We start from the raw sequence: 18,959 nt of genomic DNA, 5'->3' as shown, positions 1-18,959 counted from the left end.
GGAAAAATAATAGTAGTGGCTAACAGAGGCTACACCCTATCCCATTATCTGGTCAGTGGGGTGTTTATGGGGGTCCCATTTGTTGGATAAATTTAAAGAATTTAGTCTTATGTACAAAGGGACCTACAATTGTGACCGTATACAGTCCAAGAAATTGAGGGATAAGGGCCTTGCTCAGGGGCCCAACATTGGAAACGTGGGGCTTGAACCAGCAACTTTTTAATTACTAGTCTAGTACCTAAACTTCTAAACTACCACTGCCCTAAATGGCCTACAGAGAGGTGACAATTGTACAGATGTTCATCTGTATTGAAGATCTTTTATTTTTATTTTATTGTTTACCCTGGTCAGGGTTGCGATGGGTCTGGTCACTAGGCGCAATGTAGTAACACATTTGGACATGACGCCAAATTATCACAGGGCCTTGGCCATACGCTCTTCTTTTAACCAATGATATCTGTAGATGGTCATCCAACCACCAGCACCACTAGAAATTCAAACCTCGGATCCCAGTGGTAGTGGACTAGCATAATATAGCTTATAAAATAATCAGTAAATATAAGTGTACCTAATAAAGAGTAACAAAGTTATGAAGACATTATTTTTACATTGATGTTAAATGTAATTAATTTCTGTTACACTAAGAGGATTGCTGGACATCAACTTGAGCCACATTTTGGTGGAGAGAAAGGCGCTTCATGACAGCCTGGTCCAGAAGGTGCGAGAGAAAGACAGGCTGCTGCGTAGCTTAAAGAAGATGCAGCTGCAGCATAAACTGTCTAAGGATGCATTGCTCCACACTCAGGAGCTCTACAACAAAACCATGGTCCAGGTTAGTAAGCTCTCTGGAGTCTTATTGAAATTAACTCAGTTTACTCTGCCAGTACAAATTCTTGGTACGTCGAAATGAGCATCTCTTCTAGGGCTAGTGAATCTGTGTGATTGTTGTGTACCTTGATTAAACAAGCAGCTATACCTCTGTCACCTACAAAATCATGCTTTTAAGAATTCTGTAACATGTCTCTAATATTGCTTGTCATATTACACAATCTTTTAATTCCATTTTATTTTCATTAACCACTTTATACTGGTTAGGGTGGCAGTGTCTGGTTTCCAGGGAAACGTTGAGCTCAATTTAGGAATACCTGCAACAGGGCACTAGTTCACCCAAGAGACAAAGCCAATTATGTTAGTGATTGGGCCAACTGGGCCAACTGATAACACAGCTGGGATTGGAAAATGGATCTGGATCTCAGCTGTGGAGGGTTAGTGCAATAGACCACTGCGCCACCCGAGCACATTACACAATTTCTGCTAATTTAAATTGATATTTAAAACTTTTAACAGGAGAAGTATTTAAAGAGAAGTGAGAGTTTGCTATGCATGTGAGGCATTAATTTAGAAAAAAACGGAAGTTTCATTCTGAGAAACAACATTTTAGTCAGAATAATAGGAAACATGATTGCTTCATTTATTTAGTTTCACTCTACACCAAAGCTCTCAGAAATATAATAAAGCATGTGGCATAAATATTATATTTCCCAAGCACTTTTAGTATACAGATTTTCGTCCAGACGAGTACAGGTAGGGTTTAATTATTTGTACTTTACTGCAACTATCCAACTGACCTAATAAAGTTTTTGTTACAGGCTAAAAAAAGCCTCAAGTAAGTTATTAAAGTGCCCATTGCCAGGCATCACACACATACTTTCACATACTCAGAGCTATTAGCAATTAAGAGTAGGCAGTTTGGGGTGGTAGAGAAATATTAAAACAAGTAAAATTCTTGAAAATCAATTGCTGAAGGCAAGTTCTCTGGACCGATGTTGTACCATTTCAGGTATTTGAAGGAATAACTTTAATAAATGAAAAAATCAGGATCTATAAATATGAATATTGGTGGTAATATGACTTGTCAATAAACACAATATGTATTTTTAAAAACACCATCATGCTGCCTTTTCATAGTAGGCTGTCAGCTTGGTTCCGTTTATTGTCACCATTCAGTTTTGGTATTAGGGTCCCAATTATAAGTAAATAGGTGGATGGAAGGACAGTTGGATGGACAGACAGAGTTGCATCTGTAAATATTTAACCCACCATCTAAGAATTCATAACTTTTACTTTTCTGCAGGGCTAGATTTTCCTTTAAATAAAGTCTGAAGTTGAATGATGGAACAAATCAAAAAAGAAAAAGAATAATACTATTTTAAAGTAGCAGGATATTTTGTTAATATTGCCATGTTGCAGTTATTTAGCCCCTACATAATATCCTACTACTAGTCCGTAGTAGCTAAAGTTGGGTTACAACATGACTAAACCATTGGGAACTCAACAACAACCCTAATTTTGCTTTAGTTGTGATGTGTTATATAAGACCACCCAGAGATTCAGGTGTTCCAGGTGTGTTGCAACCATGGTGAAAACTAAGGAGCTGTCACAAATACTAAGAGAAAAGATCATTTTATTGCACTAAAAGTGCAATGGGTATAAAAAGATTTTTAAGACCTTGAACATTCCTAAAGACACCATTGGGAATGTCCAGTATCCTGGCAATGGGAGAAACTAAATTCCATCCAGAGGCCTTAGCAATCTTAGCAACTGGTTTGATCTCGGCTCTGCTAACAATCGGCTGGGCATCATCTAGCGGGTCAATTGGCAGTGCCTGCAGCAGACCAAAAGTGTCTGCTGGGTGGGAAAATAACCGGACAAGTGGGTGGGGTCTTCAAACGCTGTGCAAGGACCCTGGTTAGCAGACCGAGGCAGAAAGTGGATAAGCCTCATGTGCGAATCCACCGAAGCACTGGTGTAAAAGATAGGAACCCTATCTTTTAGGACTTCGCACGAGTCGGAGGAGGACTGAGATGTTCTTAGGACTGAGACTGGGGGTTTAATAATAGTGCCTATAGACATTTATTAAGAGAACTAGATGTTTAACATCAAAATTGTTTCACCTTATGTTCTCAAAAATGCTTTTCATTCTGTTTGTCTCTTGCAGAGGAATATAATGCCTACAAATGATGATTTGATACAGAAAATCAATATTCTGCAAGAGGAAGTAGACAACCTCAAGTTGAAATTGGTTGACCAGGTACTGTAAAAGTCTTTAACAGGTTGTTTGTGTGCATCATTTTGAACTTGATTTGTGCATGTGTGTGTATGTTGTATGTGCGAAAGCAGCAGGCACTGACAGGCACTGAAGCCCATGTAGTGGAGCAATGTATACAGCAGGAGCAAGCTCTGATAAGGGAGTGTAGTATCTGCCATGAGGAGCTTCACCATCTTCATTCCCTGACTCGCATCAAAGCAGATGAGAGAGATCAGAAGAGCCGTGAACTGCTCAAAGCTCAGGTACACTAAGCTTCTTTAATTCATTCAGTGCATATGCTTCAGATAAGCTGCATGAACAGCTAAAAAAAGCAATTTTGTCGAAGGGTTTGTAAGGTACACAGAGCTACAACAAAAGTAAGCATTAGATTAAGACTAAAGCCTTATTCAATAAATTAAAAAAAAAAAAAAAAAACTTTTTACCATGGATGATTTTAGTACAAATTATTTGTGATTTATTTTATAAAGATTTGTGGCACAGTTTACATTTTACATTTGTAACAGGTCAATCTGGGCACAGTTTCAGAATCTTGCTTCATCTGCCAAGCTAGTTATAATTGATCTGACAATTTTTTCTTAAACTAAGAATCACCTGAACCTATTTAACCTGCTCCAGGTGTGAGTGTTTTTATATATTATGTTTTCTCTCACACAGACTTGACCAGTTTCTTTGTTTGGCAGCCTGCTCTTTCTTTGAAACCATAATAGCAGGCTTGCTCTGGTCTGGTTTTCCGGTGGTGTAAGCACATCTCTTTCTGAGAACTCACCCAGTATTGCACCATTTTTTGGGCATCAAAGCAGAACCGCCCTGGATAAGGGAGCTGACTCAGAGCTTTGACGGCCCTTTTACGGACTCCTCCTGTAAATTTACTTAGCTTGGTGGGATTGGGGTGCCACTTGTGTATTTCCCTCTTCAGCTTGTTTTGAGGGTTCTCTATTGTCCCTTTTAAAAATTGTGTTGTCACAGAAGGTTGGTGCAGCCTATTCAATTGTGACAACCAGTTCTCAACTCTGCGCTATCCTTTTTCTATCCATTTTTTATTGCTGACTGTAGATGTTTTATGTTTTTTATTTATTGCTTTACTTTCATTATTTTGGTCACCTTTTCTGCATTTGTAAAAGGTAATTAACACATGACTCGATGTGTGAAATAGCTTCTTTTTTTTAAACCTATACGATGCCAGTTCATATGGGGATTCGTATCAGCACAGAGAGTCGCGCACCAGTCTGCATCATCCACCCTTCTCTGGCACCATCAATCAGTCAATAGTGGCTGTAATTGCAGTAGTTATGAGGAATCCATAAAGACCAGGGGTGGGCAATTAAATTTTGCAGGAGACCACATAAGAAACTGGTGTGGAGGGCCGGACCAATAGGCTGATCTTAATACTGCTCAATATTCATTTTATCTCTGTATAAAGGCAGTAAATTGTATGTTTTTCATAAGCTGTTACTGGAAAAATAGATGTTACAATCAGGCAATGAAAATGAGAAGCAAGCAGGTAAAACATCAACATCATTTAACTATTAAATTAACTTTCACAAAAACAGGTTTTAAATTTAAAAACCTGGTTTTTAAAATGTGCAGGTTTTAAACTTTACACAGAATGCAATTGCTGTTTTGTTTGTAGTTTGCAATTGTTTTGTTTGCAATTACCTCTTTTTGCTGTTTTTCTGTCCATTGTTCTTGTTGAATATTGTTTCCAGATATCACAAAGACTTCTCCAGTCCTGTTTGTGTAAAACTTTATTCAAAAAAATATCACGCACAACTTACAAATTTAGGTAAACTGAAAAAAAGTCTCTTGAAACTACCAGTGCCATATGTACATGGTAAAAAAAAGTGGCAAAAAATTGGTTGTGCAGATCATGCAACCCTAATCAGCTTAATGAACATTTGAGATGGCTGAGATAGTTTAAGATGATCTTTGCATTTCATATTTAGTTCTGAGTTATTTAATGCTTGGGATTATTACATCTGTTTGATCTCAGACTTATTGAAGAACATGAATTTATTAGTCTGATCACTAGCAGATAGGAGCTAGTTAGCTAACTGTGCTAACTACTTACAGTTGAGATGCAGTCGTATCAAACAGGATGTCTGGGGCAAACAGCTGCAGATTCAGGAGCACAAGAAACGGTACCAGGAGATTCAGTCAAGGTAGGAAATGACAAAGTGGCTATAAGAACAATTAAGTGAAAAGCTGCTATACATTAAAGAATGAAGTTTTAAAATAGATCATCACAATCCTTTTTTGTCATACTACATGGTAATTTATTTAAAATAATTTATTTAAGAATGCAATAAAGTCTACTTTTGCACACGTTTTGATAGAAAACTTATTAAAGGGAGGCATAAGACACCTAGTGCTGCCATCAAGACAATGACATCTAGTGCCAAGAAAAGATAAGAGAAAATGACATATTGCAACATTTTTAAAATATTACAACATTTAAGCTTTAATATTAAAACCTTACATTTATTAATTAAATTTTTTCATCTTTTACTATCACTTTATTCTGGTCAAGGTTGCAGTGGCTGCAATACAGTAACACACCCCAGACAGGACCCTATGATGTGTTTATGTAGACACCCAACCAGCCAATAACACTGCTGGGGATTTGAACCCTGAATCCCAGTGCTAGTAAATTAGCGCAATTTACCCCTAAAAACTATGCACTTTGTTAGATTAAAAACTATAACAAAATCACACCTCATACCAATTGTCAAGTATGGTGGTGGAGATGTGATGTTTTTGTCTAGTTTGCAACCACAAGACCTTGGAAACTTGGAGTAATTGACAACAATTACCTCAAATTTATACCAGAATGTTCTTGAGACAAATATCGGGCCATCTGGCAAACTGGGCCGACAGTTATGTATGCTTATGTAACAAAGCAGGGATCCCAAGAGCACAAAAGATCGACATGCAGTAGGCTAAAGAGAAAGAAAATCAGGGTGTGTAAATAGCCAAGTCAAAGTTTACAATGCCCAGACCTCAACCGCAGTGAAATACTGTAGCGGTAACCTTTTAGAGGTGTGCATAAACATTAGCCAAAATTTCACGCAAATGCTCATAACCTTTCCTAAATGTTTACTTAACTTACAGTTTTGTTAAAATATGACCACATATTAACATTTTTTAATTTGTTTATAAAACAATAATAATAAATAAAAAACATATAATTCAAGTACTTAAGTATTTTAAGTACTCTTTATTACTGTATACAATATTTTAAACTAAATTAAAAATGTAAAACAGAAAAATGCTCATTTATAATAAGGTAATGAAATGCATTTTTGTATGAAGCTTTTTATATGTACTAGCCATGGTTCTTGTATTTTTTATACATTTCTGACACTTTTATTGTTGTTTAAAAATTTGGTGATAAGCCTATGTGCTCATGCTAAATGTTTTGCTTCTGCTCTGGACAGACTTTGTGTTTTTGCAAAGCTATACGATATCATCAAGGGCGAGCGGAACAAGTGTGTAAACCTAATCCAGTTAGCCACTCAGCGCTCAGCCGAGATGAGAGAGAAGTTAAAAATTCTGGAGAATGAGATTGAGATTCTGCGCACCAATGCAGTCAATAAAGACAGGTGTGTTTGTTAGAAGGTAACAGCATTTCAGGTGACCAATCCACAATAATGAAAGTTAAAGTACAAACAATGTAACCAACTGTTAAGATTTTGTTGTTTTCAAAGACAAACTTTTCTTTTTGTTTAATATAAACAATATAAATATATGTGTGAGGCTATTCACTTAGATAAACATTACATAAATTAAACCAAATCAGTAAGGGGACAGGTCACCCCTTAAAGAGCACTTTGAACCCTAGGAAGGGGTTCACTAAGGTTCAAATAGCCTGATCATCAATAATGTTTACAATTACTGGTGCAGTTTTCTTTACTTTTTTTTGTAGCCTTTGGCATTACATTGGCTTATGTAAAAAAAATTGCCAAATGTGACTGTTTTTCTTTATTTATAATCAGTATTGGTAACTTTGACTGTTATAGGCTGTTGCAGAAGTCTCGTCTTAAACATGCTCATAGCCACACAATAAAGGACAGCCTGAAAAATGACATCTCCAAGGTAGACTGGATGCTTCAAGAAATGTGCCACAAGAGAGGAGAGCAGAGGCTGAACATCACCAAACTCACACACATTATCAATGCAAAAGAGCAAGACCTGCTTCACATGTGCAATAGCTATGAAGCTTCTGTTCAGAGCCGCAACACATGGTGAGCTAGTTCACAACTGTTTTGTTGATTTTTCACACAACTGTCACACTGTTTTGTTGATTTTTCCAGCACAAAATTTTAAGCCTAGTTTAGTTTCTTAAACATACATAAACGTCATGATATAATCAAAATAATAATGAATAACAAAAAAATCTTTTTCCTTAATATTAAACTCAATAATAAAATAAACATTGTAATAAAAAAATGTTATTGCACATTTTTAGTTTTTAATTGCCCCAAAGTATGCTCATTGGCCATGCTGAGAAGTCCAGACGTCCATGTTAATACATGTCTGTATGAGTCTGTGTGTGTGTGTGACAGGGGTGTGCAGCTATTGGCGAGAGAACAGGAGCTGTGTATCTCATATGAAAAGGTAAATATGCAGGAGAGTTTGATCTGTCAAGGAACTCTGGAAATTCAGGCTCTGGAAGAGGAGATACATTCCTTTAAGCTGCTCATCAATGAAGAGAAGAGGCAAATCAACTTGTGCAAGAAACAGGTGCCCTCCAAGAAAGCCCTGGAAGATGAATTTGCATTACTGCAAATTCAGGTGAACACAATCTTTAAAAATGTTCAGTTTTAAAAGATTAAATGCACTGATTTGTTGGGAAAATGTCAGATTGCGATTAAGGAAGCAACATTGATGTATGCCTTTTGATAACGCTGCCTTATGGAACACCTTAAATCCAGTTTGATTTGTACTTATGCTTATGAGCAAATACAGTAAAGAAATACAGAAGAAAAAACAAATACAGAGAAAAACAAAGTCATTGAAATCTACCTGTCTGGATAGAGTTAAAAAGCTAAGACTGGGATGTCAGTGAACCACAGTGGGAGCCATTATCCACAAACAGAAAATATGGATGGAACATAGGTGAACCTTCCCAAAAGTGTCTAAAATTTAATTAAGACGCATCAACAACTCATCCAGGAGGTCACAAAAAAGCAGAAGAACTGCAGGCTTCACTTGCCTCACTCAGCATCCCTGGGAGAGTTCCAAGGTGCAAACCACTGCTGGTCAAAAAGAACACAATGGCTTATCTCACATTTGCCACAAAACATCTAGATGACCAGTTTTATAGTGATCGTTACTGCTGGGGTGGCACAACCAGTTATTAGGTTTAGGGTGTCAATTACTTTTTTACATGAATGATATAGGTTTTGAATAAATCTTCAGAAAATGAAATTATAATTTACCAGCTGCATTTTACAATTACTTTTTATCCAAAGGTTTGTGAGTATTTGAAACATTTAAATGTAATAAATTACTTTTTCACAGTACTTTAGCTGCGGTTTCAAGCAGCCGCAGGGGTTGGCACTTTAGTAGACATGCCAGTCATAAATGGTATTGCAACAAACACAAGTTTTGTTTATAAATACACAATCTATACAAAATGTCAACATCCAACCATGAGCTGGAATTTGACTTTCTCCAATGCAGTTATATCAGCCTGCATTTCCCTGAGAAGGCTTTCCTCAAGAACTTGCAGTGTGGCTGTGGGAACTGCAGTCAAAAAGCATTGGTAGGGTCAGGCACCACTGTTAAATGAGAAGGCCTGGCCTGCAGTCAACATTCCATTTCATTTCAAGTTGAGGTCAGGCCACCTAAGTCTTCTAACCAACTTTATTAAACCCAGTCTTTATAGACCTTGTTTGATGCACAGGCACAAGGTTATGTTGAAGCAGAAAAGGGCCTTTCTGCTAACACACCAGTGCTGGGATTCAGAACTCCCCGAACCTCAGCTCTGCTACCAGTCGTCTGGGCTCCCCCAAGTGGGCATAATTGGCAAAATGGGCCATTAAAGGGAAAAGACCAGACTCAAAGTAGGCTGGGACCCTAGTTAGTAGCTCAAGGCACCTGTACAGAAAGTGAAGGAGCACCGAGATCTCTTTGCGTGAATACTGGCCTTACGCATGAATGCACACGTGTAAATTGGGAAAAAAGGGAAAGAAAATGCATAAATAAAATAACAAAAAGGCCTTTCCTAAATTATTGTTTTAAAAAGTTATTGTTTTGCAAAGATATTGTTTAATTAATATAATTGAGTTTTTTTAATAATCATAAGCGGTGTCCACAGTCATTGGGCCATGTCATGTATACAGTTGAAACCAGAAGTTTACATACACTATATAAAAAGACACATGTGCATGTTTTTTCTCACTGTCACATGAAATCAGAATAAACTCTTCCTGTTTTAGGTCAATTAGGATTACCACAATTATTTCTATGTGCTAACTGCCAGAATAATGAAAGAGAATTTTTTAAGGCAATTTTTATTACTTTCTTCAAAGTCAAAAGTTTACATACATTTCATTAGTATTTGGTACTGTTGCCCTTAAACTGTATGACTTGGGTCAAACGTTTAGGATATCCTTCCACAAGCTTCTCACAATAGTTGGCAGGAATTTTGGCCCATTCCTCCTGACAGAACTGGTGTAACTGAGCCATGTTTGTAGGCCGCCTTGCTCGCACCTGCCTTTTCAGCTTTGCCCATACATTTTCTATAGGATTTAGATCAGGGCTTTGTGATGGCCACTCCAAAACATTGACTTTGTTATCCTTAAGCCACTTTGTAACCAGTTTGGCAGTATGCTTCGGGTCATTGTCCATTTGGAAGACCCATTTGCGCCCAAGCTTTAACTTCCTGGCTGATGTCTTGAGATGTTGCTTCAGTATTTCCACATAATGTTCTTTTCTCATGATGCCATCTATTTTGTGAAGTGCACCAGTCCCTCCTGCAGCAAAACAACCCCACAACATGATGCTGCCACCCCCATGTTTCACAGTTGGGATGGTGTTCTCAGGCTTGCAAGCTTCCCCCTTTTTCCTCCAAACGTAACGATGGTCATTATGGCCAAACAGTTCAACTTTAGTTTCGTCAGACCACAGGACATGTCTCCAAAAATTAAAGTCTTTGTCCCTGTGTGCAATTGCAAACATTAATCTGGCTTTTTTTATGTTTCTTTTGGAGTAATGGCTTCTTCCTGGCAGAGTGGCCTTTCAGCCCATGTCGATACAGTACTCGTTTCACTGTGGATAATGACACACTCTTACCAGCTTCAGCCAGCATCTTCACAAGGTCTTTTGCTGCTGTTCTTGGGTTGATGTGCACATTTCGGACCAAAGCACGTTCATCTCTGGGACACAGAACCCGTCTCCTTCCTGAGCGGTATGATGGCTGGACATTCCCATCTTGTTTGTACTTGCGTATAATTGTTTGTACAGATGAACGAGGCACCTTCAGGCATCTGGAAATTGTACCCAAGGATGAACCAGACTTGTGCAAGTCCACAATTCTCTTCCTGATATCTTGGCAGATTTCTTTTGACTTTCCCATGATGTTACACAAAGAAGCAGTGTGTTTCAGGTGTGCCTTAAAATACATCCACAGGTGTCTCCACTTAACTTAGATGTTGCCAATAAACCTATCAGAAGCTTCCAAAGACATGACATGATCATATGGGCTGTCCCAAATTGTTTAAAGGCATAGTAATCTTAGTGTATTTAAACTTTTGACTTTGAAGAAAGTAGTAAAAATTGCCTTAAAAAATTCTCTCTTTCATTATTCTGGCAGTTAGCACATAGAAATAATTGTGGTAATCCTAATTGACCTAAAACAGGAAGAGTTTATTCTGATTTCATGTGTCTTTTTATATAGTGTATGTAAACTTCTGGTTTCAACTGTATGTACAAACTCTACTTGTAAATATAAACCCATTTAGAATTTGATGGCTTCAGCACACTTAAAAAAGTTGGGACAGAGTTGGACAGGTTGGGTGTCTACATACAAACATGAGTGGCTGTGTCTAAGTGGGAGGAATTAGCCGAGGCCCCGCAATGGATCAGCGTTTGGAGGTGTTCTGATGCACTGTAATTCCAGACAAACTAGACCAACTATGACCCTTACAAGAATAGAGCAGTGGAAATGAACTTAAACTTGAAAATGATATAAAATGAAAAAAGTAAACTATTTATGTAAACAAACATTAAGTACTGTGTAAAAGGTGTTTAACATTGGCTTTTACTGAAGCCTGCCTTCATCTCCATTTATAGGAAAACTAGTGGAAAGAACACACTGTAAAAGTATTAAATGCGTCATACAGAAACTGCCCTGGCATTTGTCTGTTATCAGTATTATCTTTAAACACTGCACTGACAGATTACAGCACTGCTTTTTGTGGCTGAGTGCCGATGCTAATGTCTGGAATTGTGTTTTTTGGAACCAACAATGAAGTAATAAATGTTCCATTAAATCTTTAATTTAAGCATGTAGAAAGTACAGTTGCCTTATGTCAACATGGTGTATGTAGATTAACTATTTGGAGTGAAGAAAATCCATTTTTTCAGGCTACAGCATTTTTTTTACCCAGCAAGGATTATTCCCAGTGTAAGCTATTCCTGTATTGTGGTGGTGACATCCTCGATGCTGGCTAGCAAAGACCATAACTTTAGCATTTTTTTTTTTTTTTTTTTTTTTTTTTTTTTTAACTATTAAAAGATTTTATAAATATCAGGGAAATCTGTAGACCATCAGTAAAACCTTTTTAAGATGCTGCTGCACTAAAGTGTGTGACTACAAAGTTAATACATAGAAACTACTCAAGTTCTCATATACTTGTATGCCAGAACTATATCATTGTCAGAGCTGTGTTGAAAACGGACCATCACACAAATAGTAGTTTGTACAATAATACAAGGTTGTAAACCAAGGCAATACAGAGCACAAAATATAGACTACCTTAATAGAAAATGCTCAAACACCTTAAAAAGTCTTATCATGTAACACCATTTGGTTTCAGTGTTTTGATAGGGGGCATCTGTTTGGTTTCCACTTTCGAATGATTTCTCCTTAAAAGGGGAAGAATAAGTCCATTCTAAAGATTCTGAAAGATGAAGGGGGGAGTATAGGAAAAAAGAACATGTTTTGTGTTACAAACGTTCTGTCAAAAGAAAAAAAACAGTTGCAAAAATCTTAATCCCTAGTAAAGAGTATGTAAACTTTTGTCCTTTTGACGTTAACGCAATGCCGTAATGGGAATATTATCATTTACATTTACATTTTCAGCATTTAGCAGACGCTCTTATCCAGAGCGACTTACAGAAGTGCTTCTATAGTGAACATTTCATTTCTCAAGTTTAGGAAAACAACAGTCAAAGAACACAAATCTGCTAAAACCTGTTAGAACCAAAGTGCCTTTTTTTTTTTTTTTTTTTTTTTTTTTGGAAATGGAGAAGAATGGAACAAAATGTTAGTAAATAAGTACAAGTCAGCCTAAGTGTTTAGTAAAAAGGTGGGTTTTTAATCGTTTTTTAAAGACAGCAAGAGACTCAGATGTTCGGACAGACAGAGGAAGTTCATTCCACCACTTCGGCGCTAGAACAGAGAACAGCCTTGATGCTTGTCTTCCTTTAGTCCTGGATGGGGGCTCAAGTCGAGCGAGACTAGAGGCTCGGAGGTTGCGTGGTACAGAGCGGGGTTTGATTAGGCCACGAAGGTAGCTTGGGGCTGGTCCATTTTTGGCTTTGTAGGCGAGCGTCAGTGTTTTAAACTGAATGCGTGCAGCTACAGGAAGCCAGTGAAGAGAACGTAGCAGTGGGGTGATGTGGCAGTGTTTGGGTTGGTTAAAAACCAGACGTGCAGCTGCATTTTGAATGAGCTGTAAGGGTTTAATCGTGGACATGGGAGCTCCAGCCAGAAGGGAGTTGCAGTAGTCCAACCATGAGATTACAAGTGATTGCACCAGAATCTGGGTAGCTTCCCTGGAGAGAAATGGACGAATCTTCCTGATGTTGTACAGGAGGAACCGGCATGATCTTGTCATGTTGGCTATATGAGGAGAGAATGTCAGCTGGTTATCAAGGACAACACCAAGACTTCTTACCTTATCAGATGGTCTGATCTGGGAGTCATCCAGAGAAATTACTAGGTCCTGGGTTGGAGACTGATCTCCAGGAATGAGCAACATCTCTGTCTTGCTGGGATTAAGTTTTAGATGATGAGCCGACATCCATTGTGAGATATCTTGCAGACATGCTGAGATGCGAGCTGAGACTTGCGTGTCTGAAGGAGGAAATGACAGAACGAGCTGAGTGTCATCTGCATAGGAGTGGTAGGAGAAGCCATGGGAGGCTATGACCTTGCCCAGAGAGCGGGTGTAGATAGAGAAAAGAAGTGGGCCAAGTACAGAGCCCTGAGGAACACCGGTTGAGAGAGTGCATGGGGGAGATATGGATCCCCTCCATGACACTTGGTAGGAGCGCCCTTCCAGGTAGGAGGCCATCCATTGCCATGCTGAACCTGTTACTCCAAGGTTGGAGAGAGTGGACAAGAGAATGCTGTGATTCACTGTGTTGAAGGCTGCAGAGAGGTCAAGAAGAATAAGGACAGATGACAGTTTGGCTGCTTTGGCTGCATGAAGCTTCTCAGTAACCGCTACAAGAGTTGTTTCCGTAGAATGCGCTGCCTTGAAGCCAGACTGGAACGGATCGTGGAGGTCATTCTGAGTGAGAAAGGCAGATAGTTGGTTATAGACAGCACGTTCAAGAATTTTGGATAGAAAAGAGAGGAGTGAGACAGGTCTGTAGTTGTTGATGTCTGTAGTGTCTAGTGTAGGTTTCTTAAGAAGGGGAATGACCTGAGCCTTCTTAAAAGCAGTAGGGACAACACCTGATGGCAGGGAGTTGTTGATGATGGGTGTGATGAAGGGGATTAGGTCCTGTGAGATGTCTTTGAGGATGGTGGATGGTATAGGGTCAAGTGCGCATGTAGTGGGATTGCTGGATGAGAGGAGCTGTGTAACCTCATCCATGGTGAGTGGGGTGAAGCTGGTGAGTGTGTTGGTGGGTTGAGAGTCAGTTGAAAGTGGGTCAGTCGGAGAGAAGGATTGATTGATTTTGTCGATCTTGTCCTGAAAGAATGTTGAAAAGTCAGTAGCAGTGAGAGAGGCAGAAGGGGGAGGAGGAGGAGGGTTTAAAAGAGAGGAAAAGATAGCATGAAGCTTACGTGGGTCAGCAGCAGATTGTTCAAGCTTGGCTTTGTAAAAAGATGTTTTTGCAGCAGTCACGTCAGATGAGAACCTGGACAGCAGATCGTGGTAGGAGTGGAGATCACCACTGAGCTTAGATTTTCTCCACTTTCTCTCAGCTGCCCTTAATTCTCTTCTGTTGCTGCGCAGTGCATCTGAAAGCCAAGGAGCAGGGTGAGAAGGTTTTCCTCGTTTGAGGGTAGGAGGACAGAGCTGATCGAGGGATGTTGAAAGAGAAGAGAGTAGAGTATTAGTTGCGGAGTTGAGTGGAAGGGTAGCAAGCATGTCAGGGTTAGGTAGTGAAGTTTTGTGTTACAAACGTTATCATAACTGACATCTAAAGTTATTCATAAATTTACAAGTTACTGTACAAAATATGAATTAGGATTTTTAGATGTGAGAGAATGGATTTCTGATTGTGTGTGCTCTTTGCCAGCTTTCTGAGTGTAAGGACCACCTGATGTCCCTGGAAAAAGCATTTAAGGACCGAGCTTCAGAAAAAATATCACATAAACAGAGTGATGAAGACCCCACTCCTGAAGAGCTCATCATAAAGATAGAACAGGTATAAGACAGGTCACCTTAAGCATCTATAGTCTGATCCAACATTTACACAATATGGCTATGCATTCCAAACACATGGCTGTTCTTATTCATTTAAAAAGGCACTTGTAATGAGAAGGCCTGGCTTAAATTCGAGTGTTCTAGCCGGACGTCTACACAGACACGATTAGCTATGTCTGGGAAAGAAGATGGACAAAGCCTAGCTCAGGATTGGCACCAAGTGTTTCCCAATAGAACTGGACTTGCCACAATCCTGACCAGAATAACGTGCCTGATGAAAAAATATATACCTGTTAACAATGGACATGACTAAAGTATGCAAACTCAATAGTTAAGAGGGTTACTGCATACTTTTGGCCATATAGTGTTTGCAGCTATTTATTTTGTGTGCAGGTGTTACTTAATTTTGTGTGTGTAGTTGGAGGTGCAGCTAGCAGAGAAAGAGGCTCAGCTGTTGGAGAAAGAGCTAATCTATGAGCAAGTGACGCATTTGTCCCAGCAGATTTGTGCAAAGGCAGAGAATGGTAAAGAGGAGACGCTTAGACTAGCAAAGAAAGTAAGCTCTCACAAACATTCATACATACCACACACACCAACAAACACTGACATGAACAGCAAAAGAAAATATCTGTTGTCATAACATTTGTACATTATGCAAACTAAATTTGAAAAAGCACAGGTGGTAATGCATCTGCTAAAGTGCTAAATTACCATAACCTTCCTGTCAGCTTGAACCAGTATAGCTTTTCTCCTTTAAGCACTTTATTAGCACTGCTACTCACTGGATGTTTTTTAAATTTTTGCACCATTTTATGGAAATTCTAGATGCTTAAAGATCCCTAAAGATCAGTGATTTCTTAAGTACCCACTAACCTCAAGTAATCATTGTGTATCCTTAGGTAAATGAGTTCCAGAGCCGCATTAAAGAGTGCACTAAAAAGTTAATGGCTGTGGTGTCCGAGCTGGCCATGCGTCAGGCCCAATCTCTGTGTTTGCAACAGGAGCTTCGAGAGCAAAAACAGCACCTTGTCTCATGCCAAAGAAGAATGGAACTGGGACTGGCACCTTCTGATAGCATAGAGCAGGAGTGGCTGTGCTATATTAGAGACCAGCAGAAATACCAAGCAGATGTCCAGGAGAAAGCACAGGTCATTCTTATCATCCAGTCTTGCACAGCACACAGATATTGTATGTCATGAAAGTCGTGACATGATGTTTTCGTGGTTAATTGGCTCAGTTTTTACTTAAAAAAAAAAAAAGTTTTAGCTTGTAACAACAGCAAGTATTTCACTGTGGTGCGGTGGCTAGCACGGTCACCTCACAGCAAGAAGGGTCTGGGTTTTATTCCCCAGCTGGGCAGCCCGGGTCATTTCTGTGTGGAATTCTTTCTGTGTTTGCCTGGGTTTCCTCTGGGTGCTCCTGTTTCCTCCCACAAGTCTAAAGAGATGCAATCAAGTCAATTGAAGATACTACAAATTGCTTTAAGTGTGAGTACCCTGTGATGGACTGGTGACCTGTCCGGGGTCTTTTCTGCCTTTTGTCCAATGAATCAGATCAGCTGTGACTCTGAGCAGGATTAAGTGGTGGTAATGATTTTAATTTTTATAATGATTTTAATTTTCTAGGGATAATTGACCTTCAAGGATAATTTATCTCATATTATTAGTGTGATATTAGGCTAATTAGACATTTCACTATAACCTTTTTTGTGTAATTTTGGAAGTGAGTGTACATCACTATATTCATAACACTGGTAAAAGCAGGTCTGTTTATACATAGCAAACGTCAAACACTAGACAAAGTGCACTAGATACTAGACTGGTGTTTTCCAACCAACTCCACAGGGCTTATTTTGCTCTCCCTCAGCTCCCAGCATTCCTGAACTAAGCAATGAAGAACGCTGAGTGCCAAATTAGTTTGTTTACATGCACAAAATAATCAGATAACATTTAAATTCACATTTTGGTAATAAACTGCTTACCAAGGATTCATTACATTTTATTTTCATTACTGCTTTATCCTGGTCAGGGTCGAAGTTCCTCAGGGAATCACTGGGCACAAGGTCACCAATCCATGAAAGAGCACACCTACTTGTTAAGTCCTTTGCTCAAACCTAGCAGTAATGAAGAGCAGCCATCTTCAGCAGTCTTTACTGGCACAGCAGCCTTGCCACAAAGTTAAATGACATTATAGAACTGTCTGCACCACCAAATTAATAACAATGTGTATGTATATTTATACCACTGATTTAATATTACATGATGCACAGCCCAAATTATTTACCAGTGTACTAAGTATCCAATTTGTAGAAACCTAATACGGACCTCAAAGTATCTTTCTTTATAACATTTCTTCAAAAACCATAACAGCCTTACTCAAATTTTAAATATCAAAGTTTTTTCGCACACTTAAAAATAAGCTGAAATCAGTGCTGTAAAAAAGTATTTGGCCCACACACTGATTTCCTCTGTTTGTGCTATTTTATCCCCTTTAAATGTTTCAGATCTTACAACTATTTTAATACAACCTCAGCCCCACTGAACAGCTTTGGAATAAACTGGAACATCAATTAAGGCCTTCCTGACCAACATCAGTGTCCAGCCATACAAGTTCCTACAGACAAGTCTTGCGAGAGGCTTTTTCAGAAGAGTGGCTGTTATTATACCTGAAAAGATGACAGAGATCACTCCATTTTAATATAATTTGTTTTTAAAATCAGATGTCCAACAAGCTTATGGTCAGATGTCCAAATACTTTTGGCCATATAGTGTATTAAAGATAAAGATTCATTCAAAAACTATCCCTAAAACTATTTGGTAGACGCCCACTCCTACCACTGTCCCAAGTTTTTTCTATTTGTGGATAATGGCTCTCACTGTGGTCCGAGTATCTTAGCAATGGCTTTGTAACAATTTCCAGACATGTAAATTTAAATTACTTAGTTTTGAATCTGTGTTTTAATCTTCTTAGAACATGGCATGATTTGCTATTTTTTGTTACCTTTTAGCCTGCCTAATATTGGCATACAGTTATGTATAGATTTAACAGGTCTAGCAGTAATGATTCCTGGGTGTGGCTAGTGACATTGAACCCAGTTGTCACCTGAATTTTGTTAACTGGTTGATAAAGTAGCTAAGGGGGCAATTACTTTTTTACATAGGATCACCTAGGGCTGAACAGCATTTTTCCTCCAGTAAATCATTAAAAAAAATTGTGTTTACTTGGGTTATCTTATTTGGGTCTAATATTAAAAGTAGTTTGATGATTTAAAACATAGAAGTATAAAATATGCGAAAATGTTGTTAATTTATTAAATATGCAGAAATGATGTGCTTTTACATTAGATGGCTGAAGAAGAAGAATGGTCACAGCTTCCAAACGGAGTATACACCACGGCAGAGTCTCGACCCACTGCTTATATTCCAGACCAAGACTCTTTACCCCTGCCCAAACCTTATGGAGCCCTAGCACCCTTCAAACCGACTGAGCCTGGGACCAACATGCGACACATCCGCAAACCTCAGCCCAAGCCTATCGAGATCTAGAAACTTACACTAAACATATAGACAGTAAGTAAAAATAAAAGTGACACTCTGTGCTTGCTTTGAGCAGAGACTTTTTTTAGTTTTAAAGAACAGAGCGGCTGCCTCATGTGCTTTTAATTAGCCGCCTCATGTTTAATGGCTAAGACTATCGTTCATTAGCCAAAATCAGTAACTGAGAGTTCATGCCGAAAGTTCAGACAAGAGCTAAGATGTTAAAAGGGTGTGTAAAAAAACTCTCTTTTTTTCGCCCTCATTTGAACAGTACTGAGAGATGGAGCTTATATAACTAAACAAATAAAACTGAAAAAATACTTTTAAACTCAAGTTGTAAAATGTAATGAACAAAAATGGAAATTTATTGTGAGGAAAAACTTAGGACACCCTATGTCCTAATAGCTGGTATTTCCCCCTTTGGCTGAAATAACCTTAATTAGACGTTTCCTATAACCATCTACCAGTCTCTGACATCGACTG

General features: G+C 38.6%; 1 protein-coding gene across 2 annotated transcripts in view; it reads left to right on the top strand.

The window, feature by feature from the left end:
* Nucleotides 1–18,548, top strand: part of ccdc146 (coiled-coil domain containing 146) — a 43,954-nt gene extending 25,406 nt beyond the window's left edge. Inside the window, exons 9-19 of one of the 2 annotated variants that reach the window (XM_062994352.1) lie at nucleotides 646–832; nucleotides 2,999–3,091; nucleotides 3,181–3,351; nucleotides 5,180–5,268; nucleotides 6,544–6,708; nucleotides 7,126–7,350; nucleotides 7,672–7,900; nucleotides 14,813–14,941; nucleotides 15,359–15,496; nucleotides 15,840–16,088; nucleotides 18,285–18,548. In XM_062994352.1, coding sequence (XP_062850422.1) covers nucleotides 646–832; nucleotides 2,999–3,091; nucleotides 3,181–3,351; nucleotides 5,180–5,268; nucleotides 6,544–6,708; nucleotides 7,126–7,350; nucleotides 7,672–7,900; nucleotides 14,813–14,941; nucleotides 15,359–15,496; nucleotides 15,840–16,088; nucleotides 18,285–18,485 — 1,876 coding nt within the window. In that variant the 3' untranslated portion in view covers nucleotides 18,486–18,548. Of the gene's footprint in view, nucleotides 1–645; nucleotides 833–2,998; nucleotides 3,092–3,180; nucleotides 3,352–5,179; nucleotides 5,269–6,543; nucleotides 6,709–7,125; nucleotides 7,351–7,671; nucleotides 7,901–14,812; nucleotides 14,942–15,333; nucleotides 15,497–15,839; nucleotides 16,089–18,284 lie in introns of those variants that run through there. The other variant, XM_062994361.1, reaches the window with a different exon arrangement.
* The last annotated feature ends 411 nt before the right edge of the window (nucleotides 18,549–18,959 follow it).

Source organism: Trichomycterus rosablanca, chromosome 1 (genome assembly GCF_030014385.1).
Source record: "Trichomycterus rosablanca isolate fTriRos1 chromosome 1, fTriRos1.hap1, whole genome shotgun sequence".
NCBI lineage: Eukaryota > Metazoa > Chordata > Actinopteri > Siluriformes > Trichomycteridae > Trichomycterus > Trichomycterus rosablanca.
This window is presented reverse-complemented; position numbering and strand designations above follow the sequence as displayed.